We start from the raw sequence: 19,257 nt of genomic DNA, 5'->3' as shown, positions 1-19,257 counted from the left end.
ATGTCGGCACAATGATCATCATCCATAATCGGTCTACTGCTGGACTAAAGCCATTCCCCCGTCGCCTACGTTGTCATGCAACCCAGTCTTGCAGTGCCCATTGGTTTTTCCTGGTATGCAGAAGGTCGGGGGTTAGATCCCCTACCCTGGCGTCTGCATATTTGGCCCTTGCATGTATCTCGCCGTGGTCGCGTGGATTGATTTTTCTACGGGTCCTCCGGGTTTTCCCTCCACATTTAGAAACGTGCGTTTAGATTATCTGGTTGCTATAAATGTGCACATGATAAGCCACTTCGTTGAGCTATCATTTGCGGCCAGGTCGTTTCTGAAAAAGTTCAAAGCTCAGTGGGCTTTGCTTGGTAACATAAAAAAGTTTAGTCTTGTTTTACTCCATTTTTAGCGATTTGCTTACTTTTCCTATACGTTGCACTCTTATCGTGTTTCGTATTGTTCGTTGTAACTATCTGACCCGCCCCTACTGGATATTTGTGAAAAATACCTTTCTAGCTCATCGGATTCGTCCAGGTATAAATACATATTCTGATTCCGATATGCGCTGACCTCATCTTCATGGTGGTCATCTTTTTAGGCCTCACACTCTCCTTTGGCTGCCATTCTGTCCATTCTGGCCATCATTTCAGCGGTGCCCTGCCAAACTCCACAGACTTGTCTTCGCAGTCAATATGATGCTTCTAGTTTGTGTTTCATCCATCCGTTCCTATTTCAATGTCTTAGTTCAATTCCCATCCTGTATGGGAATTACGTACTCCGTTAGGTATTAAACCTGCGTGTGCTGCGCAGGTACAATTATGGGTTAATCGTATGTGTGTGACACGCGGAATGTTGTTTAATTTTTAGTGTTTTTTTCCTTCATATTATTGCTGCTCTACCTTTATTTTAATGCACTCTCTGCGTGTAAAAAAACGATGTGGTGGCAGCCTCATTTCTACAAGGATATTTAGCGATGGTGCCACGTGCACAACCAGACACCAATTCTGCAGCGTTAACGCCATCGTCGGTACAAGATGTGTTGGGCAATGGTAGACGACACACATAGACCTATGCTTGGAATTGCTTAGAGGAGACGGCACGAGGAATGAATACTGTGCATGGAATCGAACACACACGTGGCTAGTGGCATCATTCAAACTGTTGAGAAAAGTGAGTGGGGCTTGGGCGTGACAAGTGACGTCCTGAAAGGGAGCGATGGACGATCGTTAAGAATGACGATGGAGTGGGAGCCAAGGAATGGAACGCGTCTGACAGGAGGACGTTCATCCGGTGAGATGGAACGATGAGTTAATCGGTCCTCCAATTTCACACTCGTCTCATTGCATATCGAGACAATTGTAGACCGCATATACATTTATAAGCCCCTATTTAAGCCACACATGGAAGTGCCAGCGTAGCACATGATGATGAAGTATCCTTTGTAAACAAATTCCACCAGCATCACCATTCCTTAAAAATAACATTTCACGGCAAGGCAATTCACCCGCAGTGCGATACTCTAATGCCTCGCGGGGTGATTTTTTTTTTTAGTAAACAGCTTCGAACTGGGACACACGGTTCACTGAAATGTGGTTTCAAGAGAAGTCCACGTGGCGATTTGTCTGCTGGTCAATTTGCTTGACGTTAGCAGCGGTAGAGGCCCCATTGAACGTCGCGGCGTTTCAAAGCCGTGCAGCACAGCCTTGATATGAAATGAGAGAGAAACAAAAAATGAAAACTTCACCAAATTCAGGGCGGACACTACAGGTGTTTGTTAATCCATGGAACAGGTTGTTTACAATGTGTGGAGTCGGCGTTGACGTCCCTCAAGAAGTAGAAGACACCAGCTGTTCGAGCTTTGTACACTTCAAAAAGCATATGGCACATATCAGTTGCAATAAACTGTGCAAACAATTGGAATGCACATCTAAGCCGGTGTTTGTTTGAAGGTTAACCTAAAGACTGCACGAGTCTGAATTGTATTTGTTTTCCATAGGGCATTAACATGGACACGGTTTAATCTGAAAAATAAAAGAAGCTCAACGTTAAGCCTAAGGTTTACATTTTGTATACGACCCAGACATGGTTTGCCATTCCAGTGAAGTGAAATTTATTGCAAGGGTTATTGTCTGTGTAATAGAATGACACACTGTAGATAAAATCACGTATTTCATTAACTGCACTAATAGTTACAACTCTACCCTACTAGAATGCAATTGCCCAGAGCATTTGTAAATGCATTTCAGAGAGCACAACTAGAGCTTACAGAAGGTCATGGGATTATGTTAGTCTTAGCAAGAACTTCATCTGTATTATCCCGTTGGTTTATAAAATGATATTAAAACCCCATACAAGGAACAACAATGCAGGCCAAGACATGCAGCAAGATTTAATGTGTGTGTTGGTCGCTCTAGCTAACGGCCACATCCGCACTAACGTTGTCCAATAGGTCATTTAATTAGATTCACACTCTAATAATATTTCGTGCAATTTGAATTTGTCGTTGCTTCGCAACACCATTTCATCCTGGGCCACACATTGTTCTCGCGAATTCCCTCGTTGCACCAAAGTTACAGCCACGAAGCAAGGTCGGACCATTAAACATCTATAAACCACATTCTAAAGAATCCCATTACACGCAAGCGAGTGTACCAACTCAGCAACGGCTTAAGACTCATAACAATAAATATCTGCCGCGTTGCTTCTGATTTCTGTTGTGCCCCTTGCCCACCCTCCCCCCCCTCGGACCCCACCTATTGCCAGCAATATTAAAATAAAGGTAGAGCAGCAATAATATGAAGGAAAAAAACACTCGCACGCGCACAACGTTAGCGCATCAAATAGTGAAGCCCACTTTGTATTCAAAGGCTGTCGCAACAATTTTTCTGTTCCCCGTCAAAGCGTTCGGGTCAAGCGCTCGGACTGGTGCGGAGATAATTTATAAAGTGCGGTGCGAAATGAAGCGGAGGGGGGGGGGTGCTTCTTTAACGGATGCCCTCTGTGAATGCCGATGCAAATTGGTGGTTTTCTCGTGCGCGCCAAGCTCTTCTCATCCCCCTCCTCCTCATTCACAAAAGCCCACCCACCCCTCACACCCCAACAACTTTTTGTTCCAAACGCATCACACACGGTCGCGGAAAGAGGGATGTAAAAATGCCGTGTGCACGTAATTAAAGACGCACGTAACATCGTTCTCAACGCCACCGGCGGTGCCACTTTTGTTTGGTGACGATTACGATCGCGACGTGCGATTGGCCGCGGAGAGGACACTTTGACGTCGGTCGCGAATTTCGACAAACGAAAAGTCTCTTCAAATATTCGCAACGAAATCTGGACCACCTCCAGCCGAAAACAAGCACACTTCTGTTATAAGCAACACGCACGCTTGACACCACACTGGTGGCCCGGATGGCAACTTCTGATACAAGCACACATCGGAAATAAGAACGCACGCACGTCCTGTCTCCCACCGAGAGGTGTGTGCTCGTTCATATGCAAGCCTTCCACGGCTTACGGGAAAGAATGCGGTAGCAAAGTTGCCCTTTTATTGTGTTGCAAATTTCTCAACGATGCGCAACGCGTCTCGACAGCTCTGGCACCTTCACGCGCGGCACTCCAAAGTGCCCCATTTTGACAAGAAAAACACAGCGCGCCCGTCGCAATCGCAACGGCAACAGCCGACAGATGAACACCCACACACACACACACCCACACACACCGGGCACAGCAGTGAATGCCTGCCTGCCTGTCTGGCTGCGCAAGTTTCAATCTTACCTCGAGCCAAGATCAGCAGCAGCACGTGCAGCGTGGCAGTCGTTGGGACACAAAAGCGACTGCAGCAGCAGCAGCAGCGGCGGCGGCGGTAGCAGCCCAGCTCCCTGCGTGGCGGCATCGTTCCACCGCCTCCGACAACCGTACCGAGAATCATCATCACCACCACCAACCACCAACCACCACCACCAACCACCACCGCCACCACTCCAGCTACCACCGCTAATCCAGCCCGCGCGAGCTGCGGACGTGCGGGCTTGCGCAGCGGACGTCTTCGGAGAAAGGGGGTTCGCATGCACGGGGTTCCAGCACTCGTGCAGCGCAACTCCGGCTACACGCCACTTCTCGTTGTCCGCTTAGCGGCGGGATGAGCGCAGCTGCGGCGAGAGAGGCGCGAGTTCGTCCTTGCAGACGCCCACATTGGGGGGGGGGGTGGTGGTGGGGGTCCACGCTCGCGTGGTGGGCACAGGGCGAGCTATTGCCACCTCCCCTCCCTTCACTCCCTTCCCTTCTCTGCAGCAATGCGAGGGAATGGAAGAATCCGAAAATCTCGATATTAGGCTGGCACAAGTCGCGATGAGCTACTTGATACTCGGAGGAGTTTGCGCGTGTGTGCGTGTGTGACGGAGTTGTGTGCGTTATGTGTGTCGGTGCGCGCTACTCGGCTTAGCTGTTCCAGAGATTGTGCGTGTGTTGTGTGTGTGTCGCTCCTCCGCCTCTGCTCTTCCCTAGCGCGTGAGAGCGCAATGAGATAGCAGCGGTCTCAGCGGTGCCGGCATTGACCTCGGGCGCGCCGCTAGTCCCGCCCCGGCCACACGGAGCCCGCAGTCAGACTTAGTATTTTGAACCTGACCGTGAATTCCAACTCTCAATCAATGCATCTCCGCTAAAGTCGACGAGATGTAATAAAAGCGGCCCTGCGGTTGCTGTTGGGGGTTTCCCCCCCCCCACCACCACCCCCGTTACTATCACAATGCTTTCATTTCACGCCGGGATATTCCGAAACGCTGTTTCCAAGAATAATGTTGTGGCACGACATATTCATCTGGCCATGTATTATCTTACTCTTTGGGTGTTTCGGTAAAGTCACGTAGATAGAAGAAAAATAATACAAAAAATCACGACGTTTCGATCGCAACCAATCGTCCTCAGGTGATTTTTTTGGCTCTATTTTAGAGTATGAATTCCTGCATTCACGAAAGCTTTTAGTCAAGATGTATTATCTTCTCTTCATAAAACAGTGGATTGCAGTAGTATTGGAATACAGGGTACAATCATCCAGGATTGCGGGCTTACCTTGTTACTCTAAGTGCTAGTGCCTTATGCCGATATAATCCTTACTCCCACTGCAAGCCAACCTTTGCTGGCAGAATTCTGGAAAATTTCGAGTGAACAAATTAAGCCAAAGGCACCGGGGTGCACAAACGTGCGCGTGTTCCAAAATCACTACCATTGTCTCCATCATGAACAATTCGCGTATTATTGAATCAAAATAATAAAAAACGACGTTGACAGAACGAGAGGAGTGCGTGCTCATCGACTCCGGGCATTCATTCAAGCCGTGCTTCGCGAATGCATATGCATAGAGCACCCTGACCGCCGCGCGTTCACTGGATCGGCTCGGACATTCTCTGGAGGGATGGGTGAAGAAGAGGGGAGAGAGAATTTGGATCTGAGGCAGCATTCCATCCCCCCCCCCCACGCCGTCCACTTGAATCGAGTGCTCACAGCTGCACGTGCAACGCTGTCATTTGATCGCACGTGCATTGATTGCCGCTGCTTCGCACGACACACATCAAAGGCCGGAACTTCCGATTCGCACGGTTGGCTTTGTACGGTGCGAAAGAAGTTCAACATACAGAATTGCATATACAACAGCAATAGTAGTAATCTTAGCGCATTCACCGCCTGCATTATAGACATGCTACCGTTTTAGATTCGTACTCTGCGGTATGTTTAATTGCATGTTCGGGTTTCTTTTTTTCCTTCCAAAGCAATTTATTATCGATCAAACATGGAATTCACTTCCGATAGACGTTTGCTCTGCTGACTCCCTCGTTTTATATGAATCGTGCCAAAAGACGCACTTATTTCTAATGGCCTTTTATATTTCTTGAATCCTTTTCTTCGGGGTTTGATTTTATTTGGTGTAGGCCTGCACGTGCGGCTGTGTTTTGTACGGCGCCTTATTATCTCTGAGTTAAAGGTGCTTTAGAAGCGTAAATTATTATCGCAACATATTTTGTCCAAAAACAAAAAAAACATCTACCACTTAGATCACATGTATGGAGATCGTACACATTTGTGATCTATGCATTTTATTTTTTACTTAACTAATAGTTGCTACGAACCTTTGTGACCATGGCTGGAGGTGACGAGCCCCTTTTGGACCAATGGCTCAAGAACTATAAGCAGTGCATGGCCAGGGACCAATGATTTGGGTAGCTAATGCAGGTTCGCAGCTGCTGCGAATGCAGGCTACAAAGACAAATACCCTCCAGTATAGTCTCAACAGACTGTTGGGGCAAGTACTGTTAGCGAGCACCTATGAAGGCCGATGCAGCACACGAGGGTGTGGGTGTCCAGCACCACGGTCAGCGGCTTTTGGTGATATTTACACATTGCACACCACGTATGGATTTGAGGCTGACTCGACCTAGGGGTGGCCCAAGACTTCATACTCTTAGTTCTTTCGGTAAAGTCACGTAGGTAAAAAATGAAATTAAAATTAATTTTAATTTCATTTTTTACCTACGTGAGTCACGAAAGCTTCAAATCTAGGCCCAAGACTTGTTCAGATAATCATCACCGGTGTTAGTCGTGTCGGGGAATCGAACTTGGGTCGCCGGTTTCATAGCGCAGCGTGCTAACTGTTGAACTGCTGCTCCTCACCTAATGCAGGCTATACCACACATAACTATCCATTGTTCATAATGGTTCACAAATATGGGGTTTGTAGTGACACAATATTAGCAAAATGAAAAAAATGGATTTCATTCGCACACTCCGCTTTGAAACAACATGCAGTTAATTTTGGGCAGTGCTCATCTCTACCATGGGAATTCCACATTACTATGATGGAGCAAGTATTTAATTCAGATAACGGCTTTTAATTCTACTCCCCCCCCCACCTCAATATGCTTTTGAGATTAGTCTTACGTGAGCACTCGTAGCACAAAACTCAACACATGTGTCAATAATACTGCGGCCTTAAACGTGAGAAACAATATACAGTGAGGGAAAAAAGTATTTGATCCCCTGCTGATTTTGTACGTTTGCCCACTGACAAAGAAATTATCAGTCTATAATTTTTATGGTAGGTTTATTTGAACAGTGAGAGACAGAATAACAACAACAAATCCAGAAAAACGCATGTCAAAAATGTTATAAATTGATTTGCATTTTAATGAGGGAAATAGGTATTAGACCCCTCTGCTAAACATGACTTAGTACTTGGTGGCAAAACCCTTGTTGGCAATCACAGAGGTCAGACCATTCTTGTAGTTGGCCACCAGGTTGCACACATCTTAGGAGGGATTTTGTCCCACTCCTCTTTGCAGATCTTCTCCAAGTCATTAAGGGTTCGAGGCTGACGTTTGGCTAATCGAACCTTCAGCTCCCTCCACAGATTTTCTATGGGATTAAGGTCTGGAGACTGGCTAGGTCACTCCAGGACCTTAATGTGCTTCTTCTTGAGCCACTCCTTTGTTGCCTTGGCCGTGTGTTTTGGGTCATTGTCATGCTGGAATTACCATCCACGACCCATTTTCAATGCCCTGGCTGAGGGAAGGAGGTTCTCACCCAAGATTTGACGGTACATGGCCCTGTCCATCGTCCCTTTGATACGGTGAAGTTGTCCTGTCCCCTTAGCAGAAAAACACCCCCAAAGCATAATGTTTCCATCTCCATGTTTGACGGTGGGGATGGTGTTCTTGGGCTCATAGGCAGCATTCCTCCTCCTCCAAACACGGCGAGTTGAGTTGATGCCAAATAGCTCCATTTTGGTCTCATCTGACCACAACACTTTCACCCAATTGTCCTCTGAATCATTCAGATGTTCATTGGCAAACTTCAGACAGGCATGTATATGTGCTTTCTTGAGCAGGGGGACCTTGCGGGCGCTGCAGGATTTCAGTCCTTCACGGCGTAGTGTGTGACCAACTGTTTTCTTGGTGACTATGGTCCCAGCTGCCTTGAGATCATTGACAATATCCTCCCGTGCAGTTCTGGGCTGATTCCTGACCGTTCTTATGATCATTGCAACTCCACGAGGTGAGATCTTGCATGGAGCCCCAGGCCGAGGGAGATTGACAGTTCTTTTGTGTTTCTTCCATTTGCGAATAATCGCACCAACTGTTGTCACCTTCTCACCAAGCTGCTTGGCGATGGTCTTGTAGCCCATTCCAGCCTTGTGTAGGTCTACAATCTTGTCCTTGACATCCTTGGAGAGCTTTTTGGTCTTGGCCATAGTGGAGAGTTTGGAATTTGATTGATTGATTTCTTCTGTGAACAGGTGTCTTTTATACAGGTAACAAGCCGAGATTAGGAGCACTCCCTTTAAGAATGTGCTCCTAATCTCAGCTCGTTACCTGTATAAAAGACACCTGGAAGCCAGAAATTTTTTCTGATTGAAAGGGGGTCAAATACTTATTTCCCTCATTAAAATGCAAATCAATTTATAACATTTTTGACATGCGTTTTCTGGATTTTATTGTTGTTATTCTGTCTCTCACTGTTCAAATAAATCTACCATTACAATTATAGACTGATCATTTATTTGCCAGTGGGCAAACGTACAAAATCAGCAGGGGATCAAATACTTTTTTCCCTCACTGTATGTAATAGGTCATGTCTCAAGCAATGGCTCTTATTCATAGCACATACATAGATGCGAGACATATAGTGTGTTAATAGTTGGAGGCTGTACTTTAACACCACGGGGCCGTGATTATTTGAGCGCTGCCTTGTTGTGACACGAGGAATGGTAAAACAAAGAACTTGGTTCCAGTAATTTTACACATTAGCACTTTGTCTCTGCTGAAAAATACAGCAACTCCTTCGCGAAGAGATTTGATGATAACAATTTGGAGGACGGTCAGGCAGAGGGGTTATGATGCGTTTCCAAAGCCTAGTCGTCAACGTTCCATGTGTTGAAAACCTATATTTGTGCAATACGAAAGCAGGAAAATTCTATTTTGTCGTTTTATATACGTCTAGAAATGTATTTAATGAAAAGGCATGAGCACAAGGGAATGTACATATCTCACAAGGGACTTTTTTCTTCTTCTATTAATCTGCTGGAAACGAGTCCTTGGGCTGAAATTCCTAAGCAGAAAAACACCCAATTCAATAAAATTATCTCGAACAAAAAAAAACAAATTGACATCCGTGCATATTTAAGCACCAATTCCAGACGTTTCACAATGATACAATGAAAAACCCGACGTTTAAATCCATAACATACAGCACAATAGCACTCAAGGTTTAGGGTGGTGTGAACTTATAATATGAATACAAAAATCGCGCGACATATCGGGGTGCCTCTTTATAGCGACATCTAGTGGTTACATCTGGCGATTACACGCATCGCCGTTTAAAAGACGCCTCAAGAAAACCAACGAAGGCACACCCTCCTTAGGTGGATGATATTGTGGCTCAAGGCGTAATTATAATTTATATTGGGGAGGACACATCCCCCCCCCCCCAATATTCAATATTCAAATATGCTAAAAAAAAATCCCCCCAATATATTGCTATAAAATAGATTTCTGTTTATATGATTGTGGTTATGGTTGGGCTTTATTAATCCCCAATCTCTAACATTACATACAATGAAACAAGAGAAGGTTAAAAAGAAAAAACAGAGCAATGTAATACAATACACTATTAGACATTATTGTAAAAAAAGTCCATCCTATATGTTAGTGAATTTTGTAATATTGTAGGCAGGAAATGGCAGGAAATTCGTTTTCAAATTTATATTTTCTTTCTGGGGGGGGGGGGGGGGGGGAGACCCCCAGACCCCCTGGAAGATTTGGTCCCCCCCAATGTTGATTTCATGGCTACGGCCTTGTTGCGGCTCATGTCTGTTTCATTGCGGTGCAGCAGGTGATCAGTTGATGTTTCTGGTGAACAATAACATTGTTATTCCTTGAAGCCAGTTGAACGCGTAGGAGGCTTTCAGGACCAATATTATCAATATAAACTGTTTTTTCGGGCGGGGCGGGGGGGTTTGGATCGCGTAAATATAAATGTGTCGTAAAACCCTCCACCACCCGACACAGACAATGAGTAAGGTTTGTCACGTAAACAAAACGTGCCAATTCGTTACTACTTCAGCACACCGGTGTGTTGGAGACTAGACCCACAACATTTACAATTCGATTGCGACGTTTCGCTGCTGATTACAACTAGCTTCATCAGCCGATTAGCCGTAACTGTGAAGAAGTCTTCCTGTTTAGAAACAACACCGGTGTGCTGACGTCATAACTAATTGACACGTTTTAGTTTCCGTGACAAACCTTACGAATTGGCTGTGTCCCGTGGTGGCGAGTTTAACGACGTATTTATATTTACGCGATCTAACCCCGAAAAAAAATACCTTCACCATGAAGAATTTTTTTTGCTTGGCTATGCCACCACTGATACTAAACCACATGATTCGTAACTGTTAAAGACTTTAACGCACAACGCAGGCGTATTCTCTTCCGCTTGAGACTCACTCCTTTGCACATCGTGCCTAGTTGTACTTGAATACAGTACAAAAGAACACATCATTAATATGTTTAATCACCATGTGTTCCATACACACTTGCACGACTTAATGAATATATGGAGGGAGTAATTAGAAACACGTGATGTAATCTAACTGTGTATTTGTGTTCTTATCAGTTTGAGCGTTATATTGATTTTCTTTCACAGCCACATGCTGTGCTTCATATTACTGAATATCACGAGTTTTATTTTGCAGCAATTCAATTAAAATGCTTCTTTAATGAATATAATCACATGAGTATAGGCTTATTTGATTACAGATACTAAATTAATTTAAAAGGTGAAAAATAACCGTTTTACCTTATGATGTAATTTGTTATAATTTTAACTAACATTACTTTTTCCTCATTATTAAATTACATGTCACAATGATAACCAACGAAGAATCTGAATTTAGACGGATTCTAATTTCGTGGGAATAATACGTGCTGTTAACATTTCTACATTCTGCATTATGCTGTATACAGTGGCGGCTCCTGCAAAATCTCTCAGGGGGGGCAAATGTCTGGATGATTGATAAGGATAAGGTCCACCCATGCAATGGATAAATTAACAGCTTAAGCATGTAAAGGCAACTTCACTTCTTTAATATTAATGAAAAATAAAGTGACTCTTAGAATACATCTTGTTTGTTTCTATACTCACTATTAAAACAAACCACTCAAATTTATTTTATTAAAGATTCCACTAGGTGGCGACAAATTATATTGTTGGATGAAACGTGCTTACGTATGATGATGTAAGCACGTATGATGACGTAAGCACGTTAGGGCGAGCCCTCCCGGAAGCCATAGAGAATGCATTGCAGCGCCCCCGTTCGAAAAAAAACATCTTTGAATGTAAGTCTATGGGGCCACTCGGGGCGATTCTCAGCCGTAGTGAAATCGCCCAAAAAGAGACGGTACTCCACAAAACGTGACATGACGCTGATTGGACTATGACCAGAGGCACAGTGACGGCTAGCGTGACTCTGTGGTTGAATGACATTGGTGGTGCGTCGCCCAATTGCCCTAATGAAGAAACCGCCCCTGGCTGTATACAGTATCCATAATTTAAACTGAATGATTTCCAAAAACAACTGATACCTCCCTATATATTTTATGTTCGACAATTGAAACCTAATGCTACAGATATTCTTTATCCTCATGTATAATAATACACGCAATTATTATACACGAGGACAGCGATATTTTACCATGCGATGCATGTTGTATTTGTTTTTTTTCTTATGAAATGCAAAGATAAAAATGACTGAAAAGTCAGCGCACAAAACCAAGCATGCTTTATCCACTGCTGGACGGAAGGTCTGCCCAAAGTCATCGGCATCCCTCATGGGCCTGCGATGCAACAATCCATCTCGTGTCTGCACACAAAGCTCATGTCATCACTCCATCTTAGCTTACACACATATATATATGTCCTCACAACAACCTGGTTTAAATATTCACGTTATTTATTTTTGGAGAAAAAACCCCTGAAATGTAATATTTATGATTTTGAAACAATGTATTTAATTTTGTTTATGCACACATTTATTGCCTTGGTGGAACTGTATATGTGTGTGTGTGTGTGAATAACAAATCAGCGGTATCTATTCAAATAGAGCCAGTGTGCAATAAACACAATTCCAGGTCAATAAACACAAATTCAACGCGTATTTTCAGTGCCTAAGCCTGCCGACAAAGCCACCAGCAGAAGGTTATTTTCCATTATCAATTTCTTGTCTATTGCAGTTTTCAATATATTTCCCAAAGATCTATACATGTTTTGGATAGCCCCGTTTATTAAACTAGGACCCGCATTTTTTAAATTATATTTTGTGAACTCGTACGCGTTAAATAATAGTCAAAGAAACTCCGCTGGACATCATCGTCATCATTAATCTTCAGCCATTATCTATTCACTGCTGGATGAACGCCTCCCAAAGCCGTCAACATTCATCGGTCCCACGATGCCACTATCTGTCGAGCTGCTGGCACAAGTCTGTGAGTAAATCTGATATGCTCCTGCAAACAATACAACTCGTGCAAAATGGCTGGCTAGAATGTACAGTCTGTTAAAAGGACGTCTATATGTTAATATCAAACCAAGTTTTGAAGAACAAAATTGATTTATTGGATTACAGCAACCACATGTGAAACTACAGCCATGGCCACTGGCTATAAAGATGTCTCAACAATAATGCTAATGATAAAAGATACCCGGCAGTATGACTGCATGGTTTTTAAATAAATTAATCTCGCAATGTTTCAATGTGGTGATTTATTTATTTTTGTTGCTGTTAATATATGCCCTGAAAATGAATGCATTTTGGCTTCGTAACACTTGCCAATTTTGCTACTTTGAAGTATTGCTGCCTCCATCGATCATGGATCCTGTAAACAATCCCTGCATTCCTATATTGGCCTTGCCGAACACATGTATGCATACATTAACTACATTGTCTACCGTTCGAAACACCTCGTATCCACATGTCCGTAACATTTTTACATAATCATCAGCCATGATCAATCCTCTGCTGGATGAAAGCCTTCCCAAGTTGCTGCAAAAATCTTCATAAACAAACGCCTACGTGGTTGCTCAAACAGGCATTGAGGCAGTGGTCATGGAATTTTCATAGCCCTGAGGCCAGTACTCAGTGGTGGAAATTCCTCATTATTATGGCAAGGGGGGTAAGTGTCGCCATTGGACAATCGTCGTTAACTTTCCCACAAAGTGATTTTGTTATCAATCACAGAGGGATGATGGGCTGGGTCAACTCACCTCCCACCAACAAGGATTTTAACTCAAACCTTCCAATTGCAAGCGGATTGCTCTCACACTGAGGCAACTGGCCCGGGATACATCTCCTTACAGACTGGGATATCGTAAACTAGTTTTCGTATTCTCTCATTGTATTTTGTCTCCAGTTTTTCATTATGATTGCTGTTTGCTTTGTTGAGTTCACTGATTTTAGCATACGTCTCCTGGATAAATGTTTTACCTTATGCCGTACTCTCTTCTCCATGTGTACTCGATATCATATTGCAAATAGTTTTTTGTTATATATTTCTCACTCAATACATCTCTTTTATGAATCTATTTACTTTGTTCATATAGTGCACCGTATATGGATTCATATGGTTTCATATATGGTGCCTATCTGAAATTAGTTACAGAAGCTCGTTTTCAGACCACAGTTAATTTTGGTCATGAGTAATATTAGAGTCTTTACTACCCTCCCTAGTTCAACGTCACCAACTATACACTGACATGAATTATAGTAAAACAACTTCCATGATTAACATTTTTTTATATTTGATTGTCTGTAATTAATGCCACAAATTGAAAATTAGTTTCACAATTACAGTTGTTTTTCTTTTCATTCCATTTGTAAACTTTACCAAGTTATATTTGTACACTTTAACAAATTTAATCTAGTCAAAGGCAGATTTATTCTAATTTACATAATTGTTTTACTGATGGTTATAGCGTGCTGCTTTTTTTGTTCCTGAATATTTTGGTACATGGCAATTTTTTTTTTGGAACTTACATAAAAGCAGATCATGAAGTTTTTTTAGTACCTTTGCATTATTCCAACATGAAACATTGATGATAACGACGAAGAGATTGATATCAATGAATGCATTTCTCGTCGTAATGTAGTGATAACATTTATTTGTTATACTTTTCATTTATTTCACTTTACCCATGAAATTGCCTCCAAATGAAAACGCTGCATGTTTTAAAATTAAAGGTCCTTTCTTTTTTTTCGAAAAAAAATCTATCATTGCTTCACATATAAACATATTTCACCAACTGTACACAAAAAAATTACAAGCATAAGTACAATTAATCATGGGTGACAATGGATGTATTTTCCAAGAGTACAGTTAAATTCATCATGGGACCTCCCTTTCCAGTATCAAAATATAACAAAAGGTGTTACCCTTTTTGACAATAAAACAGGTGTTGAAATGTTAAAACACCAAACTGAAACCTTTTGCAAGGAATCATGTCTGCATTAACGACATATACTTGTAGTGAGCATGCAAACAAAAACATGCTCTGATCATAGATGAACTCGTCCGTCTGAACAACCGCCAGTTGCTGTCTGTGGTGCTGACGTTAAGAAAAAAACGCCACTTTTTTAATTTTCTTGCCGTAGGTTTCACACATTATGATGCTTGCTTGTGTTGCAATCGAAGCGTCGTGAGAATTTGATAGTTTTATTTTTATTATTTTATTATTTCCCTTCTACGTGACTTTACCGAAAGAACCAAGAATATGAATCCCTGCAGTCGCGAAAGCTTTAAATCGAAAAGTATATGCATTGTTCAATTTCAGTTGAAGTCTCGACGAATTCATTAATTCACAGATGTGCAAATAGTACAGTGAGCACCATCTGTTTGCCAAGCATGAGATCCCTCGTGTTGCCTACTCTTGAGTCTTTCGAAGACGAGATAAACAAATACCTGTCCTACACACATATTGAGCAGACACGCCAGCCCCATCTCAACCAGTTGACTGGTCAGATCACCGTGAGCTGGTACACGTTCAAGCGCCTGTCCCCTAAGCATGTAAAATACAGATATCAATAAAGAAGCAGGAAGGATTCTGCATATTTTCTCTCAAACATATGTGTATACATTACTCCTCACTGTCATCACAGTAAAGCCGACAACAAAAACGGTGTCCAGTAATGCAATCTTGAACATGTGAGGGAACCCGCTTGAAAACGGGATAAATAATTTAATCATATGTCATCCCCCTTGTCAATCCACTCCTTGGATAAATGCCTGCTCCATAGCTTTCAGTCATGGAGGTTGTTCCATCATGCTTAATGACGTTAGTCAATTGCAAGTCAGAGATGTGGTGGAGGGAGGGGCGAAGTGGGTGGTGGTGGTTGGTGGGTGATTGTTGAGTGAGGTCTGAGCTGCTTCAGGTAGAAACCCGCCACTTGCTGTACTGTGCTATATGACTCTGAATCAATCCCAAGTCACCGGCTTCTCAGCGCTAGGCACTAACTGCCCCCCTCCCCTCCCCCAATCCATCGGCCCCCATCTCTCTCCACCGAAATAGCTATTGCAAAAAAAAAGATAATAGAAGCTCCCAAGGTTGGCTCGAATTTTAGCCCCTTTCTCGTTTAAATCCAAAAGCAAGTGACTATGGAATAACTTATGGCCATGAAGCATAATTTCTTGTATCCATGATTCATTGCGTTTTATCTTTTGTAAAGCGAACGGGTCAAAGATATACTATGCCTGTGAAGCGAACATGGCTCGACTATAAGGCCTATTTACCAAGTGTTGTTTTAGAATCTGCAGTATATTACAGAAGAAAATGCAGGAATTTTACGTTCTATTAAATGGAGTTTCACCAGTAAAAGCATAATATATTTGATCATGCCAACGCGAGCAGTAAAAATGTAAATATATTCTTGTTATATGGCCATTCACCTGTACGGTACCTTAATCCCATATATACTTTGATCCCATCATACCCATTCATGTATACAATGGGGCTTCATACTTCACTTATATTGTGGTCATTATGTTTCGTATTCTTTTTCACAGGAGTATTTTCGCACTTCGGAGGCCCGCGTTTATGGATGGGATATATATTTATAACGAATTGCGACACTCCAAAACCTGCTGGGCCACAAAGTGCCTCTTTTTCCAATGTGCAACTGAGCCAGGCGGGGGCCATGCCAAAGCCAGCCTGGCACAACTCATGGAGGCGCTAGATTTTTTTTTGTCCACCGCAGAAGCCGAGCCATCCTGCTGACGTCACACGCAATGCACGACTCGAGACGCATGTAGATGATGATGATGATGTTTCAGATGTCGCGTGAGGCCAGCTTATCATGGGTTGGTTTTTGCTCGTCTCGGAAAATATATCTAGTGAAAAAACTACCTGTCCCGTTGAAGACCCCATTCTGGCCCGCCTCGGATGTACCAGTGGAAAAAAGGTTAAAGGTATATTCAAAAGTTTGGACTGTTGAACATTACCATCATGTATCTTGTTGTTCAGGTGCAACAGTTTTCTCCCACACGCAAAACCCAGTTTTATAGGAATTGGCCCATCGAGGCTTTCTTGAATAAATAAATTCTATCTACAGTCATCTCTTCAACTCACTGCTGGACCAGGTTCTGCCCGTGCCTTCAGCATGGGTCATTGGCAATTAGTTGACTACAGTTCACCAAGCTGGTCGTCAGTCGGTCAGTGAAAGTGGTAAAAATATAATTTGGAAAATACCGGTCTAAAGCCAAAATTCTTCCCGTAATAAATGTAATCCAATCTTGCTAATTCTTGGTCACTGAGAATGAAATGGATGCTTAAAATTGTTGATTGGCTCTAGTTTTCAAGATATGCTACTGAGTCAGTATATACGACCCTTGACTTGGGAATGGCAGTAACTCAATTTAAAACAGCAATGTCTAAAATACATCTTTGACTGGATATATGAATAAATCTATGACTGGGTTTGGACAGCATTTGTTTTTTGAGCAAAACAATGAATGATGCAATCTGAACCTGATATTGCATCATACATGATATGCATTGCATCATGTTATTCCTAGAAGTCATGGATGATGCAATCATAACTAGGCTAACATCCCTCTGCTGAACAAATTGCCCTATATCAGCTCTAGAAATAATACCGTGTCGTGTTCTCTTATTTTTCAGTGTTTGATTTTGCAAAGGGACACATTTATTTTCAGCCAAAGTGAGCAGAGATGCCTCGTACTTGTGTGAACAAAGCAGATAACTTCTGCTAGGTTTGTGGTGAAGTGAATTTTGCATCACAAAAGTGCAGTATAACCACTATGGTTAAGAAAGCCTATCACCTTTATTCTGGCTGCAAAATTGGCGATCAGGACAAGATGTGAGCCCCACACATATGCTGCAACACTTGTACAACAAATCTTCTCCAGTGGCTGAACAGGAAAAGGAAATCTATGCCTTTTGCAGTGCCAATAATTTGGAGAGAGCCAACAGATCATATCAGCATTTGTTACTTATGCATGGCGCCTCCCGTTGGGAAAGGTATGTCAAAAGAAGAAAAAGTGGACTGCGCATTATCCAAACATTCCATCAGCTCCAGACTGCAGAAGTGGAATCTCCTGGCAGGTGATGTTGGGGTTTCCATGTTCCATGACCGTCAAAAGGATCTTGTCCCATTCTTCATGGAAGGTGATCTTGTAGCCTGCAACAACATCGATGGTGTGATGGCAGCCCTCAACATCGTTCATGATCCAGATGAGTGGAGACTGTTCAATGATTAATCGAAGATGAGTCTTAAAGTTGTTTTGCTGCATAATGGAAATGTGTTCCCATCAAATCCAGTTGGTCATGCAGTCCATATAAAGGAAAGCTATGACAACATGAAATAACTTTTGAGGTGCATAAACTATGACCAACATCAGTGGCAGCTTTACGGTGATTTGAAGGTTGTTGCTCTCTTACTTGGTCTGCAGACTGGATACACAAAGTACTGCTGTTTTCTCTGTGAAAGGGATAGTCGTGCGAGAGAATCCCACTACATGAAGATATATTGGCCACTCCGACAGTCATTGGAGCCTGGGTGGAAAAGTGTTCAGCATCCACCACTTGTTGAATCAAGAAAGATTTTGTTACCACCCTTTCACATCAAGCTGGGTCTGATGAAGAACTTTGTCAAAGCCATGGACAAAACACAAGCAGCTTTCAAGTATCTCCGTTGAAAATTTCCGAGGTTAAGTGAAGCTAAGGTAAAGGAAGGTGTCTTTATTGGTACTCAGATTCGTGAACTTCTTCGAGATGATGCATTTGACAATGCACTGCATGACCAGGCAGACAACTACAGGGAGTTGGTGGAAAACCTCTTCAAGGTATACAAAAGCCTTGGTTGCAACATGTCACTAAAGATACATTTTTTGCACTCATCTAGATTTTTTCCCAACGAACTGCGGAGCAGTGAACGACGAGCATGGCGAGCGATTTCACCAGGACATTGCGACAATGGAGAAACGCTATCAGGGCAAATGTAGCCCATAAATGCTTGAAGACTATTGCTGGACAGTGACAAGAGATGCTCCATTTAATTAATACAAGAGACAAGTCAAGAAGTGCCGAGTAGACTGAATGAGGACTAAACTATGTACTTATATATACATACTAGTTTTTTGCCTTTTGTTTCATATTACATGTTATGTAAATAACCATTTTACAAATTTGTTTAAGTGTTACATAAACAGGACAGGTGACATGTTATCGTGTAACGCAACAATAACCACATGAAAAGACCTAGGTTTACAATTTATGAGTAAAACTCATAAATAGACATAGAATTTAAAAACTTAAATATCTTGGGAACAGTAGCCAATCAGTTGTTTCCACTGTCATAGTTGAATTCAGCACATAACAATCCATAATATACAGCACATTTAATCTATAAAGCAGATGTCTAAAGAAGTGTAGACCAGTGTAATCAAAGTACATAAGTATGTTGAACTTCTTTTGCACCGTACGTAGCCAACCGTGCTAATCCGAGGTGTGGGGGGAAGGACAACAAACTAAACACAAAAAGCAGTTCTAAAGAAATGCGTCTTCAATCTAGATTACAGTACAACGATGAATTTTACTGCAACTGCCCCTTGTTGGCACGTGTAGTCCAAAATGGCGGAAGTAGTGACAAATTACACGTGTACAGAGAAATAAATAAACAAACGTGTAAATAAATTACCAATATTTTTTTTT

At 42.5% G+C, this 19,257-nt stretch overlaps 1 protein-coding gene across 1 annotated transcript in view; it reads right to left on the bottom strand.

Moving 5' to 3' along the window:
* LOC144933074 (transmembrane protein 132C-like) overlaps positions 1-4,257 on the bottom strand; it is a 152,720-nt gene extending 148,463 nt beyond the window's left edge. The window contains exon 1 of the mRNA XM_078857576.1: positions 3,766-4,257. Within this exon, the coding sequence (XP_078713702.1) occupies positions 3,766-4,057 (292 nt within the window). The 5' untranslated portion in view covers positions 4,058-4,257. The remainder of the gene's footprint in view (positions 1-3,765) is intronic.
* Between the last annotated feature and the right edge of the window lie 15,000 nt (positions 4,258-19,257).

The sequence above is a fragment of the Lampetra fluviatilis genome, chromosome 6, assembly GCF_964198595.1.
Source record: "Lampetra fluviatilis chromosome 6, kcLamFluv1.1, whole genome shotgun sequence".
NCBI lineage: Eukaryota > Metazoa > Chordata > Hyperoartia > Petromyzontiformes > Petromyzontidae > Lampetra > Lampetra fluviatilis.
The sequence above is the reverse complement of the archived record's forward strand: the minus strand, read 5'-3'. Positions and strand labels throughout refer to the sequence as shown.